Below are 15,941 nucleotides of genomic sequence, written 5' to 3' on the forward strand. Positions count from 1 at the left end.
AGTCCAATGGTTGACATAAATCAATGTTGACTCCACTGAAAAAGCTTGGGTTGGTTGATGACGAGAGCGCTTGCGTGGTTTGCACTGAGACTATGACGGATCTAGCCGGCCGAGTACGTACTCCCCTCAAAAATCCTTTTCCCCAGGGCCACTTGGTGTCGAATCACCTCCCCACCCCCAAGAAAATCATTCTCAAATAGTGAGGCTGTGAAGGTGAAGACGCGAACATGAGGCTTGGTCAGTGTTTGCTGGATATGGCCGCGTCCAAGGTGGCGTGGAATGTCAAAGATCCGAAGCGCTAGAAAGAAGCGGATCTGCGATCCCGCTTGGTACGCGTCGCGTCAATCCTTGATTATCGCTAATTATGGCGGTCTTCGTCAAAGACGCATATATTATCCACCTCCAAGAATAATGCTCATTGAATAGTGAGGACTACCACGGAGTACCGAGGGACTACGGACTACTCCGTACTCGGTACTCCATCCAGATACATGTACTCCTAATTTGCCAAGTTTGCCAAGGGGTTGCGTGGTTCAAATGATCATCCTGAAAATAAGCTAGTCTCGACCTAACAAGTCACATTCTATTCCGACTTTTCAGCCCACCTAATCCGCCGTAGATCCACCATGCGGTTGTTGTTTTTCCCAGTTTCGCCACTAGTTGGTAGTTATCGGAACGTGCCGAGGCCAGCCCTAGGTGTGCCTGACCTTGCCGAGCTCTACCTACTACCAACTACAGTACAGTCTGCTCATTTTACGGTCCTGTGATAAATAACATATAAATTGGCTTTATTCTTAAAATGACTAAGACCTGAAGTCAGCATTCTCTTCATGGACGATAGAATTTGTACGGCCTATCATCATCAGACCCTTGTCTCCAGGGCCTTTGGATGAAGCCTTTTTCAAGCTGTTTTCGAACTCTCGCCAGACATCCAAAACCGTGTCGATATGCGCGATCTCTAAGGGCTTCTTCTGGAATCGCGCGATTGTTCGTGCCGTATGGATGGCATTGGCAATCTCCCGACCGTTCATTTTCTCTGACACAAACGTATTGACAGCATCTTCGGGATCCAGATCGATTTCGTGGGCGGGAATTGACTTCAGTATCTGCATCCATAGTTGCTGGCGAGTCTCGATTCTGGGTGGGGTGTACTCGAGCGCGAGATGGATACGTGATTTCATGGCTCGGTCAAATGAGGTAATACGATTGGTTGTCAGGAACACAATCCCGCTGAAGTATTCCAGCGCCTTGAGAAAAACTGAAAGATAAATGGTGAGTTTGTATGTAATATTGCAGATGTGTTCTTTCGATTATCTTACCAGCTACAAGAGCATTTCTTGCTGCGTTGTCGCCACTGTTGTCTCTCGCCTCCAAAAAGACATCGGCCTCGTCCATCAGCACGACTGCCTCCCATTGAGTAGCATACTGAAGCAGCATCTTAAGACGGTACTCGAAATCGTATGGGCTAATCTTGTCAGACCTTTTAATATGGAGGACTTTATTAGATTACTCACTTGTCCCATTTGTTGAGTTCCCCAAGGGAGGTCATTATCAGAGCTCTCTGGGTCCCCTCGGCGGCCGTCTCTGCGGTCAATGTCTTACCAGATCCGGGCGTTCCATGCAACAAGATAACCAACCCTCTTCCTTTTTGGAGAGATTGGTCGCGTGCGTCCCCCGGAAACTTGTGTGAATTAACCAGAGATTGCAATACCAGCTTTTGACGATCCCCGATGATCAAAGAATTCCAGACATCCTCCTTCCACTCAACAGGGCGCATTTGGTCAACCAAATAGCGACCCCACTCTTTGCGGCTGAGCGAATATCCAAATTCGTAGGGTGGGCACAGAAGAGGATCGGGTTCCGTTGAGTTGACTCTGGTGCCGTTTGAATATTGGTCCTCCTGGAAAGTCTTGCGATCCACAATAACCCTTCCTAGCTCGGCATGGGGAAGCCAAACTCCTTCAAAACCCGCCATTTCAGGATTCCAGTAATCAAAGCTCGGCTCCTTCAAGAACTGTGCTTGGCCATCATATTGTTGAATCGAGACTTCATTTAGCGCGAGAAATTTCCGACCACGTTCGCGAACGCGAACTTCTAGCTCGTCCCTTTCCTCAACAAACATTCGAGGATAAACGGGCAAATCGGTGATATTCGCCGGGTTTTCCGCAGCAAAGCTTCTTTTTTGAAAGATATTAATGACGGTCTTAGTTTCGCCTGCCAAGATCCCATCGTGGTCTGTATAGACGCAATGCACCTCGAAGTAGGGGCCCGTCACCTTACTTTCTTCATATGCTGTCCTTTCACATCTCAAAAGCCACGGATGACCTAGAAATTCTTGAAAAACAAGGTCACCCGGACGAAAGATGCACCATAGGCTAAGATACTTGATCTGCTTATTGCGCACCATGGCCTGCATGACACTCCTATCATGACCGATCTCATGTTCCATGAAATCGAATAGAAGATTCAAGTGCATTCGCTCTTCGACATCCTCGGTCGATTGACGGCGTTGATCCAGATCATCCCAGTGGTGAAAAAGCATCTGGAAAGGGCTTTCCAATGTGAAAGAAGAAGAGAAATCGAATGGAACGGTTGGGTATGAACCGATCACCTCACGAAAGACCTTGAGAATATGCCTGGAGTTGATTTGCAAACTGATCTTCTCGAGCTGGTTTTTTTCGCTCAAATACCGATTGATGACAAGAGCATATGGAGTGTCTTCATCTCCAAATGTGAGACTCTCGAAGGCGTTTGTAACCACCTTGACGGCGATTTCTCCATCCTTCTTCTTGATGTGCCGGTACACCTTGAACTCGCACTTCTCGCCCACTGTATCATCGGAATCCATGCTTACTTTTGATTATTGAAGAGAGTTGTTCGGGTCTTGGAGGTCGGTAAAATGTTAGGAATCAGAAGACGTAAGTCAAATGAAGCTGGTTTGGGGCTCAGTCATAAGCAGAAACGAGTGGGAGTCGGTTTCGGGTTGGCCGGTAAATAGCGATATCGGATTGGGCGCCTCTTTGAAGGCTAGTGAGCTTAGTGTATGCAGCGTAAGTCAGCCATGACCATTAATGTCAAGTCTACCGTCGCGCCTTCCCCAAATTCCAATCGCTTCCACTTGCCACAAGTTGAAACGCGTGAGGTCCAAGATTCTTTCGGTCAAAACTCCCAGTTCTTTATTTCACATTCTAAAAGAATCGGCCCCGGGCATCACAAGTTGCAATATAATCTTTGATGTTCATTTGTACCAACACCCGTCTTTCTGAACCCCGCATGTGCTGGATCGGCCCTAGCGCCAACTTATCACCATGTCGGTTATCAGCCCTTTCGCCCAGGCTATCGATGAGTATCTCCACAACTTGAAACTCAGCGATCGTGAGAATCCTTTCTATAAGGAAGTTTTGCTTTCACGCTCAGTCTTGGCTCTTGGTGAGAAGCCAAATGGCACACAGCAATGCGCAGACGAACTGCTGGAGTTTGTCAAAACTCTTGAAACGCAGAAAAGGTCTTCTGGCTCCATCAAAGTCCTTGAACGATTGCAGCCTTTTGTAAATGGTCTGCAGGGTATGCTGGAGGCTTGTCAAGTGTTGTTGAATGCCAGTCCCTTCTCAGTTGGTGTTGCATTTGTGGGCGCGAAGCTTGTCTTGGGGGTAAGTTTGCTGTGGCTTCATCGAATAGAAAGCTGACCTGAACGCTGTGAAGTTAGCACAAAAGACCAACGCAATATTCGAGGAGATCTCCGATGCAATGAGCGAAATCGGAAATTCTTTAATGTGCTACGCCAAAATATCCCTTGCGTATGAAACCTCCAATGAAGTCCGTGCATGTTTGGTCGCCTCATATAAGAACATTGTCACTTTTTGGGCTACAGCAGCGAAGATTCTCTCCCAAAACGGTATGTTCTATTCAACAGTTCATAATCATTTCTAAAACAATGCAGTACTACTTAGTACAATTAAGAAGGCATTTACACCGCTCTCCGACATCGTGGGTCAGACTGTGAAGACTTTACGACGAGATTGCAACAGAGTTATGGATATAGCTCAAGCAGAGGAAGCAGTTCATTCCAACGAAGACAGAAAGCGTGCAAAGGCAGAACAAGAAAGTCGGTCCTTTGCTCATCTGACCTTGGTGGTTTTTCTTTGCACATTTACTCACCACATCAACAGGACAGCTAAGAGAAGGAATTTTTAATTGGATCAGCGCGGGCGACGATCTTGATGTACGAAGCGATCTACAGGTGAATTCTGATCGACGACACGGCAAGACTGGCACTTGGCTCTTCAAAAATCCACAGTTTCAGCGGTGGTCAGACAAGAACTCGCCGGATAATATATTCTGGTACAACGCACCGCCAGGCTCTGGAAAGACCGTGCTTTCTTCAACGGTAGTGACTCAGTTTTCCGACAAAGGTCTTCCCACCGCTTGTTTCTTTTACTCATTTAATGATTTCAAGAAGAGAGAACCACTGACGGGGCTTCGAGCTCTTGCCTTCCAGTTGCTCAATATGCTTAAAACCGGCATTCCAGATAGGGTAATCGAGCTCTACAAAGAGGAACTGGCCCGCCATGAGCCCAAGATGAGGTTGCCAGGACTCGTCATTGAAGTTTTACATCAACTCTTGAAGCAATGCCCTCTGGTCTATTTAATCGTGGATGGACTGGATGAATGTTCGGATGACCGTACACTCTGTCGCTTGCTTTCTGATATTACTTCTGCGCCTGTCTACGGTACCACAAAGTGGTTCTTCGCAAGCCGCCCTGATGGGGAAATCAAGGGCATGATGAAGCAATTGAAAGCACTGACAATATCACCACCAATATCCACCTTGCGCGCCGAGATTCGTTGTTTTCTGGCCGACGGGCTAGAAACAGTAACCACTGACATGGATGAAATCGAAAACTTCGTCGACTATAGCGAAGGAAGCTTTCTATACTCTCAGTTCTTGCTCAATACGTTAAGGGGAGAAGGCGTGACCTGTGATGATGACATTACAGAGGCATTAAATGGGTTTCCTAAGGGATTATCCGGGTTCTACATGCGCAGTTTGCTGAAATTATGCGACAAAACCGACGGCCAACAAGATCTCGTAAGGTATGAACTTTTTACATTTGCCCCTATATTTATACTACTGGATTCGTACCTAAGACCCCAAAAGACGAATATTCATAATTCTATCCGTTGCTCGCAAGTCAATCACCTGGAATGAACTTTGCAATGCACTTGCGATTCGACGCGGGGCTTCAGATCACTCAGCAGGACGTCAGCCTCATGAAGAACAAGTGTATAGACTTTGTGGATCACTGCTTTCATTTGACCGCTCATCCAAGGGCAGTGAGCATAATCCAACTGTCAAGTTTTATCATAAAACGATTTCTGACTTCCTCCGCCAAAACCCGGACGATCTTCTCATGGAAAAATCTTTCAGCCAAGATCAGCATAAATTTCCACTCATCCGGAAGTTTTTTATTGACCCAATCAGCGCATCTGCGCAGATTGGACTCGACTGCGTTACCCTCTTACAATACCAGCGCTACAAGTCCTTCAAGGACATACCAAACGCTTTGGGATGTGACAAGATCGAAGACGCCTTTTTGAAATATGCCGCTTCCTTTTGGCACATCCATCTCTTCGATAAGACCAATAATAGTCGAGAGACGTTCTGGGAAGTGCAGAGGTTCATGCAAAGTCCAAATTTTTGGACCTGCATAGCCGTTCAAAGCTACACTGCCCCTTTTCTATTTGGCCGCTATGCGGAAGTATCAGATGGTTGTTACCTGATGGGCCTTCGTCGAGAAGACCTGAATGGGGACTACTGCTTCGGAGTCCCACTACCTAGCTGGGTGAAAGATCACTGCAGCCATGGACTAGAAATGGATAATGATTTTTGTTCCTTCCTACACGATTGGCATGAAGTTCTGGCTTCTCGACCTGGGGCTCTAGATCAATGCGTTCCATTGAGAGCTATGAAATCCAAACTCGGAACAAACTTTCACCACTCTGAGAGAATACGCATCTGGAGAGCGAGTGAAAAGATGCACCTTGAGGATGTCTCCAATCTTCATTTCAGTTCCGTCACTCTTTCCAAAGGAAAGCTATTCGTGGACCTGGTCACTCGACAGAGCAACGAACCTTCTGGCCTGTGTCATTACCATCGGGTCCCAATATTCTGCAAAGACTCGAAATTCCACGAGGGATTTAATATGGACCTCGGGTCAGCCACCTTAAATGATAGAAGAGTAGCGTTTCTACTACAAGAATCTGGTCCCAGTATCATGATGCTAGCTTTTGATGAAGCAAATCTACTGCTACGACGATCTGCTGGAGATTCATGTGAGACATATTCAGCGCCAATATCATGGCGGAAGATGGCACTGGGATATTCATGGCGGGTTCGATGGAAAGACTACCAAACGTCAAAACAAGGGCCAGTCGTCTTCTTTCACGTCTCGCGGGACTTAATCAAAGAAAGAAAGCGAAGTCAACCTGCCCTAGTTTTGGATTCGGAATTGGATTGGGATTCAGATTCCGACTCAGCTTCAGACTCAGATTCCGAATCGGATTCCGACCCGGGGTCTTCGACATACAGCAAATCGAACTCGGACTCAAATTCTGACTCTGGATATGACGGTCAGCACGAAAATCCATGTGGTAAAGCTGAAGACCCAGAAAAGATAGCAACGGAATGGGCAATCATTGCCCTCGATCCATTCCCACCTGTCTGGATCCCACTGGCCTTGGGAAATCGGCATCGTGGTGGTGTTGCGTATGCAATCCACCCGTCTTCACCTATGATCATCCTTGACTCCACTGATGGTCAGACTATAATAGCCAATCTCGACACTGGAAATTGGCACATTGCAAAAGACCTTATAGATGCCGAAGATCCTGGTACAGCTATACTGTCACAGCGTAAGTTCTTCAAGCACAGGATATACGAATGTATTTTTTTTGGCTAATTTTTTCTTCATAGAGCTGCGTTTTTCTCCCGATGGAAAGTTTCTTCATTCTCTACGTGCTTCCTTCACTCAAGAACCAAACAATTCCACGTGTCAATTGACGCTTTCCACCCGACCATTCATTGAAGACAGCAAGGAGAAAGATCTCCCAAATGCTCTAAGCTCTTCTCAACAACACATTGTGTACAAATTTTCAGAAAATCTGGAAAGCCTCTCGTCCGACTTCTTCCTTGCACACTGGGGAGATAAGGAGGTGGTGGTCGCACTTCCCTCTCTCACCTGCGAGCCAAAATTCATCAAGTTTGATTTACGCCAAACAAGAATTGAGACGAACAGTGACGAAGTCCCAGTGCAAACACTCATAAATCCCATATACTTCCCATCTTCAACAGTGAAAGCTCACCCAATTTTGCTGTACCGACACAGAACTTCGCCTAAGGACCACGAGATGTTCTTATGTCTGACTCAAAGAACGGAGCCTAGTAAGGCTCAGCTGGAGGATGAAGAAATAGAGGATGTCACTTCATCGCCTGTGGTAATTCGCTGGAAGATTCCACATGGCCGTGGGTGGCGGGCTTGGGATTCGGAAAGTGATGGGGTGTCTGAAGATTTGAGAAGTGACATGAATAATTATAAGGCGCTACGCGGCGCATTTGTTGATGGGGACAGGGAATTTACTGTTCCCATTCGGAGTGGTTTGAATTGGACCCGGAATGCCTTTTTGTCATGTTCTTGAATATCGTTGCATTTAGGAACCCATGATGAACATTGAAGTAAGATCAGTATAGCCAAATCTATTTTAAATTTAATGCGCTAAACCTAATGTTTATTTCAGTGTTCATTAGAGCACTCCATGCTGTTCTATTTGTCCCGTTGAATGAAGAAATCTATAATATATGATTTTGTCTACGTCTACTAATCTACCCCCCTCTTCTGGCCTTTACATACAGAAAGGCTGGAATTTTCGGGGTTCTATGCCTTGAAAGGCAGACCAGCTCCCAAACACTCGTCCGCTTGCTCAAAGTACCAATGGTGAGCGGGGAAATCTGAAATCAATGGGACACCGGTTCCAGTGTTGCCATTCAAATTGACCGTGCCTTCGAGAACCTCAATATCACCGGTGGTTACCGTAACATTGTTACCCGATGTGATCCAATATTCAGGGCCAATGTGAACATATCCCATGGCAAGCAGAGGCAGCTTAGGAACCGGATCATCGGTATGAGTAAAGCGGTAGTTATTTCCCTGTGCGGTGATATAATTCGCCAAAGCAGGGTTGGCGACCCGAGGCGAAGCATACGCGTACATTTTGATCGAAGGGTGGCCCATTCCACGCAGGTTGGCCGCTGCGAGGGTAGCAATACCGGCACCCAGGCTGTGGCCTACTACGACCAGTTCGTAGTCGGGGTAGTCGGCAACAGTTTCGTTCAGGATCTTTGAAATAGGGTCCCGGACGTTAGCCCATGAGTTCCAGAAGCCGGATTCCGCTTCGCAGCCGTCACAGAGGCCAGGGTTGGTATAGGGGAAGTCGACATCAGCGAGCCAATTGCGGACAGAGTAGGAGCCGCGGAAGGATAGGATAATTGCTTTATTGGTTTCGTCCAATGCTATGAATCCAGCGGTGTCGGTTATGGTAGTGCTGTTTGGGAGTTAATAGCTATCGTTATGATTTGTCGATGCAGATGGGAATCGGACTGACTTGGAAAAGTCGTAGACAATTGTTGCACCGGCAGCCTCAACATCAGGACAGTTGCCGGCCGAGCAGCTCAGTTTAGTGCCGGCCTTTGCGGTGTAGCTGTCATAACAGTAGGCTGCAGCGGCATACTGAATCCAGAACTTGAATTCCGACAACTCGGCAGCAGCGACATCTATACGAGCGTGAATATATTGGCAAATGAAATGCGCAAATAAGATCTTACCTCGGGTCTGCAAATTGCTTGGGAGCGCATGGCCCAGGGCAGAAAACGTTGAAATAGCTGATAGGATCGAGAAGCGCATGGTTTCCGACTGCTGCACCTGACTCAATAGCAAAATGAACAGGTCGTGGAGTGCGGATTCTGGCGGACTTTGGCCCAGACGGAGATCCGCTACATCCTATATACCACAACAATGAGTTGGTTCCTGAATTAGATTCCCACTGTCATGTGGCCCATTAAAAAGCCGATTTGTCAAGAATCCAAGATCAAAGTGATCGACGAGCCGATTAACTCTTCACAAGGATTCAGCTCGGGGCGATAATGTCTTTTGCGTTACGCGCCCGATGAATGCAGATGGGACCCACTATTTCATAGCCCCAAGTCCCAATTCCGTTCGATTAGAGGCAGTGGTTCCCACCTGGCGATGAGATCCATAGCGGAGCCCCGGGCATCTTACTTTTTTCGGCGGTGGGACCCCCGAGGATTTGAGACACGGCTGATCATGCAAACCACGCGAGTCATACCATGTGGTTCAGTGAAGAATGTAGCCGCAGAATGTCGATCTGTGTGGCTTCACTGGCGTGTGAAGGTGATAGCAACCAAACTTAACTGTGCAGGATATATTGGAGTCCAGTAGTGCAAACCTTGTTGCTTAACGTCAACTTTAACTTATATAGATATCAATTTTGTGTGGGAGAAGCTGAACTTCTCGGCAATTGAAACCCGCAAGCCAACGATCTCAGCTGAACCCTTTAGTCAGGAGGGACCCACCGAACCACGAGTGCATCCGAGGCAGAGAATGTGAGTTTTCCTTGATTTGGACTGCCAAGGTAATTGGCCCCTTCTTGAGTGTATTTGAACTAGATATTTTCATTGGGTCTTCTATCACGTAGACCGAATCAGTCATTTCATACGGCATAGATGGGCCTGAGCTAAATAAAGCCAAGTAAATTTGATTTATGTCCGAGGTCTTAGCCAAAAAGAATGATCTACATAAAACTCCGGATGGAGGAAACAATGAGACATAGAATTTCATCACATCAAGCATCCTTCTTTGATGCTCGAGTGTAATTCACTCAAGCCCACACGCACACGGCGATAGCCTGCGCGGCTGGCCCCGACATGGAGACCTGGGCTATTGTCTTTGCTTCTGAGACTCTCCGCACTGGGAGATCCAAGGCGAGCACCACTCATAGCCGGTGTAGTAACCCGGGTTGCAGGCGCAGAGATACGCTCAAGGGCATACACTTCCACCATCCATTCATACCAGACTTTGCGGTCATCAGTCTGACGATACATGGTGACAACAATCTCGCCGTTATCAGGAACGTTCATGGGAGTCTAGATGGAAATGAATTAGCTTTGACATTTGATAGAAGCGGGTGGCAAGATCTTACCTTCAATGGGAAGTAAATAGGGAACCAGCTGATCATGTTGGCACTCTTCTCTTCCATCGTCACTGGGTTAGTAGAAAGCTCAATATCAGCATACAAAACCGTCTCGAAATACCCAGCCAGGCCGTGGCAGGTGCCGCGATTCTGAGCAGGGAAAGATAACCGAGTTTGACGGACATTGTGCGTATTCGAAATGGTGGATTGGTTTGAAGGTTGGACAGGAATGTTTGGATTAGGGTGTGAGAAAGACCAGGCCGTCTGCACGAAGGGCGTGAGGAATTCTGTCGCCGGTGTGTAGGCCGTGCTTGAAGTACGGTTGGCAGTTGGGTTCGCAGTATCGGGATTGACTGGCGAGCCTGTTGTCGACAAAAAGTCGATTGCGTGAAGCATAACCACATAAGGTGTCTCTGGGGCTGCCGGATTGGAGACTGTCTGGTTTACGACATCCGAGTGAAGTTTGGGGGCCGAGACGGGTGTAAAGTGAGCTGAGTAAGATGCAGGAATAGAGATGCCACGAACGGGATTTATGAGGTGGTTGATGCCATCTAAGCACTCCGGTGATAGTTCGTTATCGGCGAATGAGCCAAGAAGCTCCGAGACCACAATATCGACATGGGTATATGACAGCTCAGAAGTCTTAGAGCCAGAAAAGTCAGCTTTCCGGCCAGGGTTGTTTTCACCATTTTTCGGTGTGTAAAGAAGGGAGTTTTCGGTCCCAAGAGATTCTCCTACATTTGCCTGATCCCCGTCGATGGTTTGCTTTCGTACTTGAGGGCCCTTCCAGCTGCGCATGTCTGACTGAACTAGCGTGGCTTTGCCACCCCAAATGGTTTCGTTGTGTCGCTGCAAGAGGACGAATGCGTTCTGGTTCTTTTCGACTACCCACAAATCGATCTCTACTCCTGCCTCCACGCTGGCCTTGATGGCTCTAGTCACCAGAGGTCCACGGCCAGCACCCACAACGGCCAGGATAACTTTGCCATCCGGATGGGACGTGGGTTTCTTCTGATCTGCCCAGTCTTTCAAGGCCTTATAAATGGCTTTTTCGTACCACTCGTACTTGATAGGGTCTTTTTCAAATACTTCATAGGTGATACTCTCCAAGTTGACTGTCAGGGGCTGTAGAGGCGCCTGCAGGTAATCCTGATACCCGACACCAAATCGTTCAATGGCAGTTCGCGGCGGTTGTCGCTGCTGCAGGTTCCGAAGATAAGAGAGATGAGGAGTGGGGTCCTTCTTGTTGCTACCCGTGACCTGTGACAGACTGGGGTACTCCGAGCCAGATAATGGACTCATCTCATCATCAGCAGTAGCTTCAAGGCCTGGAATTGGGCCAACACCAGAAAGGAGAATCCACGGTGCTGTTCGAAGACGCATAAGCTTGGCGATCAAAGCTTGATGGGCCTTTGACAAGACAGGGTATGCCTTCTGATTCTTTAGGAAAGTCGAAGAGTGAATAGTGAGCAAGTGCACCGGTTCCGAATGCCAACGCGATTGAACAAAGATAGGTGGAAGCTGTTTCGGTAATGAAAGACCTGTTACCTGTGTAAGATATTGGGCAATAACCGATAGGAGAAGCGAAGCGGCTAATCTTACCTACAAACAGCCTGGTATGAAATTTACACGTCTTCCGGATCAAGTCCCATGCATCCCAGGTTCCAAAAAGATCTACCTTGGGGAGAGGTCCCTCGTCAGGCTGGAGGAAATCCTCTCGAGCCAAAGGGGCTAGGTCACCCATAGTATCAACCTCAAGCTCAGGATTGTCAACCATGGGAAGCCAGATATGAAATTGAATGTAGGATCCCAGATTCAATGCATCCTGCATTGCACGTGCATAGAATACTACTCCCTCCGAGTGCAAGCTGCCATGGTGGAGTTTGGGGCCAGGAACAAGTATATATCCGATGCCACAGAAAGCAGCATACGCCACTTCCAGCATAAGGACCTGGCGAGACAAATCCGCAATGAGGGGATCCGGTGAGCAAAGATCAATCCAGCTGCTGGTCACTCCAATAAGCTGACTGGTCGCTTCATTAGGCGTGAGATTTGAATCCAGCTTGGAAAGCGGCGGGATTGTCAGAGGTCTCGTATTCTGCGAAGTTCCCATGGTGCCAATGGAATCATAGGTAGGAGAGGGGTTATTGGATAAATAGGAGGAAAGTAGCCCTAGGACCCTAGTGTGGAAGTACTGTGTCGTAATCGGAACCGTCATCATGTCATACTAGAGAGTATCTCCATCAGCTTCAGTCAAAACAGAGTAGTCTAAGCCAAGGTAGACTGACATTACTCTGGTGTACATTCTGAACCACTTGATTGGTAACCACAATAGAGCGATTTGGCTCATGGTGGCCAACGCAAAAGCTCGGTCCTGCATCCTGAGAAGCGTTGTAGGCTTCCATGTTGACACCGGGAACTTTTTTTTTAGTGGCGTAATGAAGGTAAAGCGATACAGGTGAAAGGAGAGGTGGTATTGTTTAAAGTAGGATACCGTCCCAATTATTCCACAGATCAGCTTGTACTGTCACAGACAAGAACGCTTTGAAGGGGGTTCAGAGGAAGTAAACACCAAAGTAAACTCCCCTTGGCTGGTGCAAGTGACTCGATCGATCCCTTTGTGGGGGTGGCAGAATAAGCCAGGCGGTGAGCCCCGATAGCAAAGATCGCCGCGGAACTTTCCTATCTGAGTTTTTTTATCGGTCCGCCCGAGTTTGCACTCTTCAACTCTCACATTCACTCATTATACACCATGGATCGTCGCTCAGACTCGGAAGACGGTGTGCGGGCTAAGCGCCAAAAGAAGGAGACCGACCCCAAGGACAATCCTTACTTGGCCCACATGTACGAGGACACTAATGGCGCCGACAAGAACTCGCCTTTGGCGAAGTTCAAGCGCCACCAAACGACCGCTGCTTTGGCGAAGAAAGCAGAGGATGGCGACGTCAACCCATTCAACGGTCAACCCTTCTCCAGCAAATACTTTTCGATCTTGAAGGGTCGGCGCGATCTGCCCGTGCATCAGCAACGGTGAGTGAAAGCCTGGAAGCAACCCCAGCCAACCCATAAACTGACTTTTCCTGTCTAGTGATGAGTTCCTGCAACTTTACCAGCAATCCCAAATTCTCGTCTTTGTTGGTGAGACTGGTTCCGGAAAGACCACCCAGATCCCGCAATTCGTTCTATTCGATGACCTCCCCCAGACTCAGCGCAAGATGGTTGCTTGTACACAGCCCCGTCGAGTGGCCGCCATGTCCGTTGCCCAGCGTGTCGCAGCCGAAATGGACGTCAAGCTGGGTGAGGAGGTCGGATACTCTATTCGTTTTGAGGATATGACTAGCCCAAAGACCATCATGAAGTACATGACTGATGGTATGCTTTTGCGCGAGGCTATGAACGATCACAATTTGTCGCGGTACAGCACAATCATTCTTGACGAGGCTCACGAGAGAACTATGGCGACCGATATTCTGATGGGTCTGCTGAAAGAGGTGGTTTTACGCCGGCCAGACTTGAAGATTATTATCATGTCTGCCACTCTGGATGCACAGAAATTCCAGCGTTATTTCATGGATGCGCCTCTTCTGGCCGTTCCGGGACGAACTCACCCCGTCGAAGTATTTTACACCCCCGAGCCGGAGCAAGATTACGTCGAGGCTGCAATTCGGACTGTTTTGCAGATCCATGCGACCGAACCCGAGGGAGATATTCTCGTTTTCTTGACTGGTGAGGAGGAGATCGAAGATGCTGCTCGCAAAATCGCCCTTGAGGCCGATGAGATGGTTCGGGAGGCCGACGCCGGTCCGCTTAAGACATACCCGCTTTACGGTAGTTTACCTCCCCATATGCAGCAGCGTATTTTCGAGCCTGCTCCGGCTCCTCGACGCCCTGGAGGTCGCCCTGGCCGGAAGGTCATCATCTCGACCAACATTGCGGAAACATCTTTGACCATCGATGGTATTGTATACGTGGTCGACCCTGGGTTCTCCAAGCAGAAGATCTACAACCCCCGTATTCGTGTCGAGTCTCTCTTGGTTTCCCCAATTTCCAAGGCATCCGCGCAGCAGAGAGCTGGTCGTGCCGGTCGTACACGCCCCGGAAAATGTTTCCGTCTCTACACCGAGGACGCTTTCAAGAAGGAATTGATTGAGTCGACCTACCCTGAGATTCTTCGATCAAACTTGTCGTCCACTGTTTTGGAGTTGAAGAAGCTTGGAATTGACGATCTTGTCCACTTCGATCTGATGGACCCACCTGCCCCGGAGACCCTGATGAGAGCGCTTGAAGAGCTTAACTACCTGGCCTGTCTGGATGATGATGGAGATCTGACCCAGCTTGGCCGTCTAGCCTCCGAGTTCCCCCTCGATCCCGCGCTTGCGGTCATGTTGATCAGCTCTCCCGAGTTCTACTGCTCCAACGAGATGTTGTCCATCGTATCCCTGCTGTCTGTTCCGCAGGTGTTCGTTCGTCCTGCTTCTCAGCGAAAGCGTGCCGATGAAATGAAGGACCTCTTTGCTCATCCCGATGGTGATCATCTGACTATGCTGAACGTTTACCACGCATTCAAGGGTGCTGATGCGCAAGCGAATATTAAGCAATGGTGCCATGATCATTTCCTCTCCCTGCGGTCACTCCAATCCGCCGACAATGTCCGCAAGCAACTTCTCCGCATCATGGAGCGCGAAGAGCTTGAGATGGTATCAACTCCCTTCGATGACAAGAAGTACTACGAGAATATCCGCCGAGCTCTCTGCGCTGGATTCTTCATGCAGGTTGCCAAGAAGGAGCCCCAGGGCAAGACTGTCTACTCAACCATCAAGGACAACCAGAATGTCCTCCTGCACCCATCTACTGTTTTGGCTCACGATGCGGAATGGGTTTTGTACCACGAATTTGTTTTGACGACCAAGAACTACATCCGTACCGTCACTGCCGTCAAGCCTGAGTGGCTCTTAGTATGTTCAATCTCCTGCCGAATACAAACGCAACTGCTAACTCGATTATAGGACATTGCACCCACATACTATGATATCAATACCTTCCCCAAGGGTGAAATTCGCACTGCACTTCTCCGTGCTGCTGATCGACTCTCTCGCAAGGAGAAGATGCGTGCCGAAAAGCGCCGTTAAACCACACCGGATGGATCAGCTTTTCAGCGATGCTCTTTTCCCTAGATTCCCTTTTTTGCAATTTCATGATGAACAGCCTCAGACATAAAATAGAATTCATTTTTCGCACATCTTTTTGAAAAGTCTTCTCTTGCCTACGACTGATCAGTCGATGATGCATCCCCTACAGAAATTGGTGCTTGGAGTTATTGCAACCTTGAAACGGGTGCAAAAAGGACGAAAATGCGGGACCCTGCCAGAAGCATGTCAATGGTAAATGCATATAGAATAAAGGATCGCTACGAGTTTGGAATACCTAGTAGGTAATCGCATGGCAGTCTTCAAAGTCTTCACTTTCAAATGGTTTCGCAGAAATTGACGTTCGGCCGTCGAGATCATACTGCATTCTTCATCCGGTTGGGTCAGTAAAACTTTTATTTGAAATTGCTATGCGGCTCAAAATCCAGTGTGATCTCGACAAGCCACCATGCAAAGCAGTCAGGCTGGGTACGGGTCATATTTTACCATGGTACATATACGCTGGGACAAGTACTGGCACCAATCCTGGTG

At 48.2% G+C, this 15,941-nt stretch overlaps 5 protein-coding genes across 5 annotated transcripts; 2 read left to right on the top strand and 3 right to left on the bottom strand.

Moving 5' to 3' along the window:
* Positions 1-803: 803 nt before the first annotated feature.
* N7520_011289 (ATP-binding protein) lies at positions 804-2,848 on the bottom strand (the record flags this gene model as incomplete). The annotated part of the gene is made up of 3 exons (XM_057145222.1): positions 804-1,258; positions 1,320-1,465; positions 1,515-2,848. The coding sequence occupies 3 exons, from the start codon at positions 2,846-2,848 to the stop codon at positions 804-806; spliced, it is 1,935 nt and encodes a 644-aa protein (XP_056990976.1).
* Positions 2,849-3,308: 460 nt separating this feature from the next.
* Positions 3,309-7,695, top strand: N7520_011290 (uncharacterized protein; the record flags this gene model as incomplete). Its single annotated transcript, XM_057145223.1, has 7 exons — positions 3,309-3,650; positions 3,703-3,895; positions 3,941-4,105; positions 4,170-5,094; positions 5,159-6,214; positions 6,590-6,912; positions 6,974-7,695. 7 exons carry the CDS (start codon positions 3,309-3,311, stop codon positions 7,693-7,695), a joined length of 3,726 nt encoding a protein of 1,241 aa, XP_056990977.1.
* Positions 7,696-7,931: 236 nt separating this feature from the next.
* N7520_011291 (lipase family protein) lies at positions 7,932-8,957 on the bottom strand (the record flags this gene model as incomplete). The annotated part of the gene is made up of 3 exons (XM_057145224.1): positions 7,932-8,598; positions 8,659-8,827; positions 8,879-8,957. 3 exons carry the CDS (start codon positions 8,955-8,957, stop codon positions 7,932-7,934), a joined length of 915 nt encoding a protein of 304 aa, XP_056990978.1.
* A 953-nt stretch (positions 8,958-9,910) lies between these two features.
* On the bottom strand, positions 9,911-12,668 carry N7520_011292 (protein arginine N-methyltransferase; the record flags this gene model as incomplete). Its single annotated transcript, XM_057145225.1, has 4 exons — positions 9,911-10,216; positions 10,273-11,804; positions 11,866-12,490; positions 12,552-12,668. 4 exons carry the CDS (start codon positions 12,666-12,668, stop codon positions 9,911-9,913), a joined length of 2,580 nt encoding a protein of 859 aa, XP_056990979.1.
* A 347-nt stretch (positions 12,669-13,015) lies between these two features.
* N7520_011293 (DEAH-box ATP-dependent RNA helicase PRP43) lies at positions 13,016-15,392 on the top strand (the record flags this gene model as incomplete). The annotated part of the gene is made up of 3 exons (XM_057145226.1): positions 13,016-13,293; positions 13,352-15,218; positions 15,270-15,392. The coding sequence occupies 3 exons, from the start codon at positions 13,016-13,018 to the stop codon at positions 15,390-15,392; spliced, it is 2,268 nt and encodes a 755-aa protein (XP_056990980.1).
* Between the last annotated feature and the right edge of the window lie 549 nt (positions 15,393-15,941).

Source organism: Penicillium odoratum, assembly GCF_028828045.1.
Source record: "Penicillium odoratum strain IBT 22623 chromosome Unknown utg000008l_segment0_segment0, whole genome shotgun sequence".
NCBI lineage: Eukaryota > Fungi > Ascomycota > Eurotiomycetes > Eurotiales > Aspergillaceae > Penicillium > Penicillium odoratum.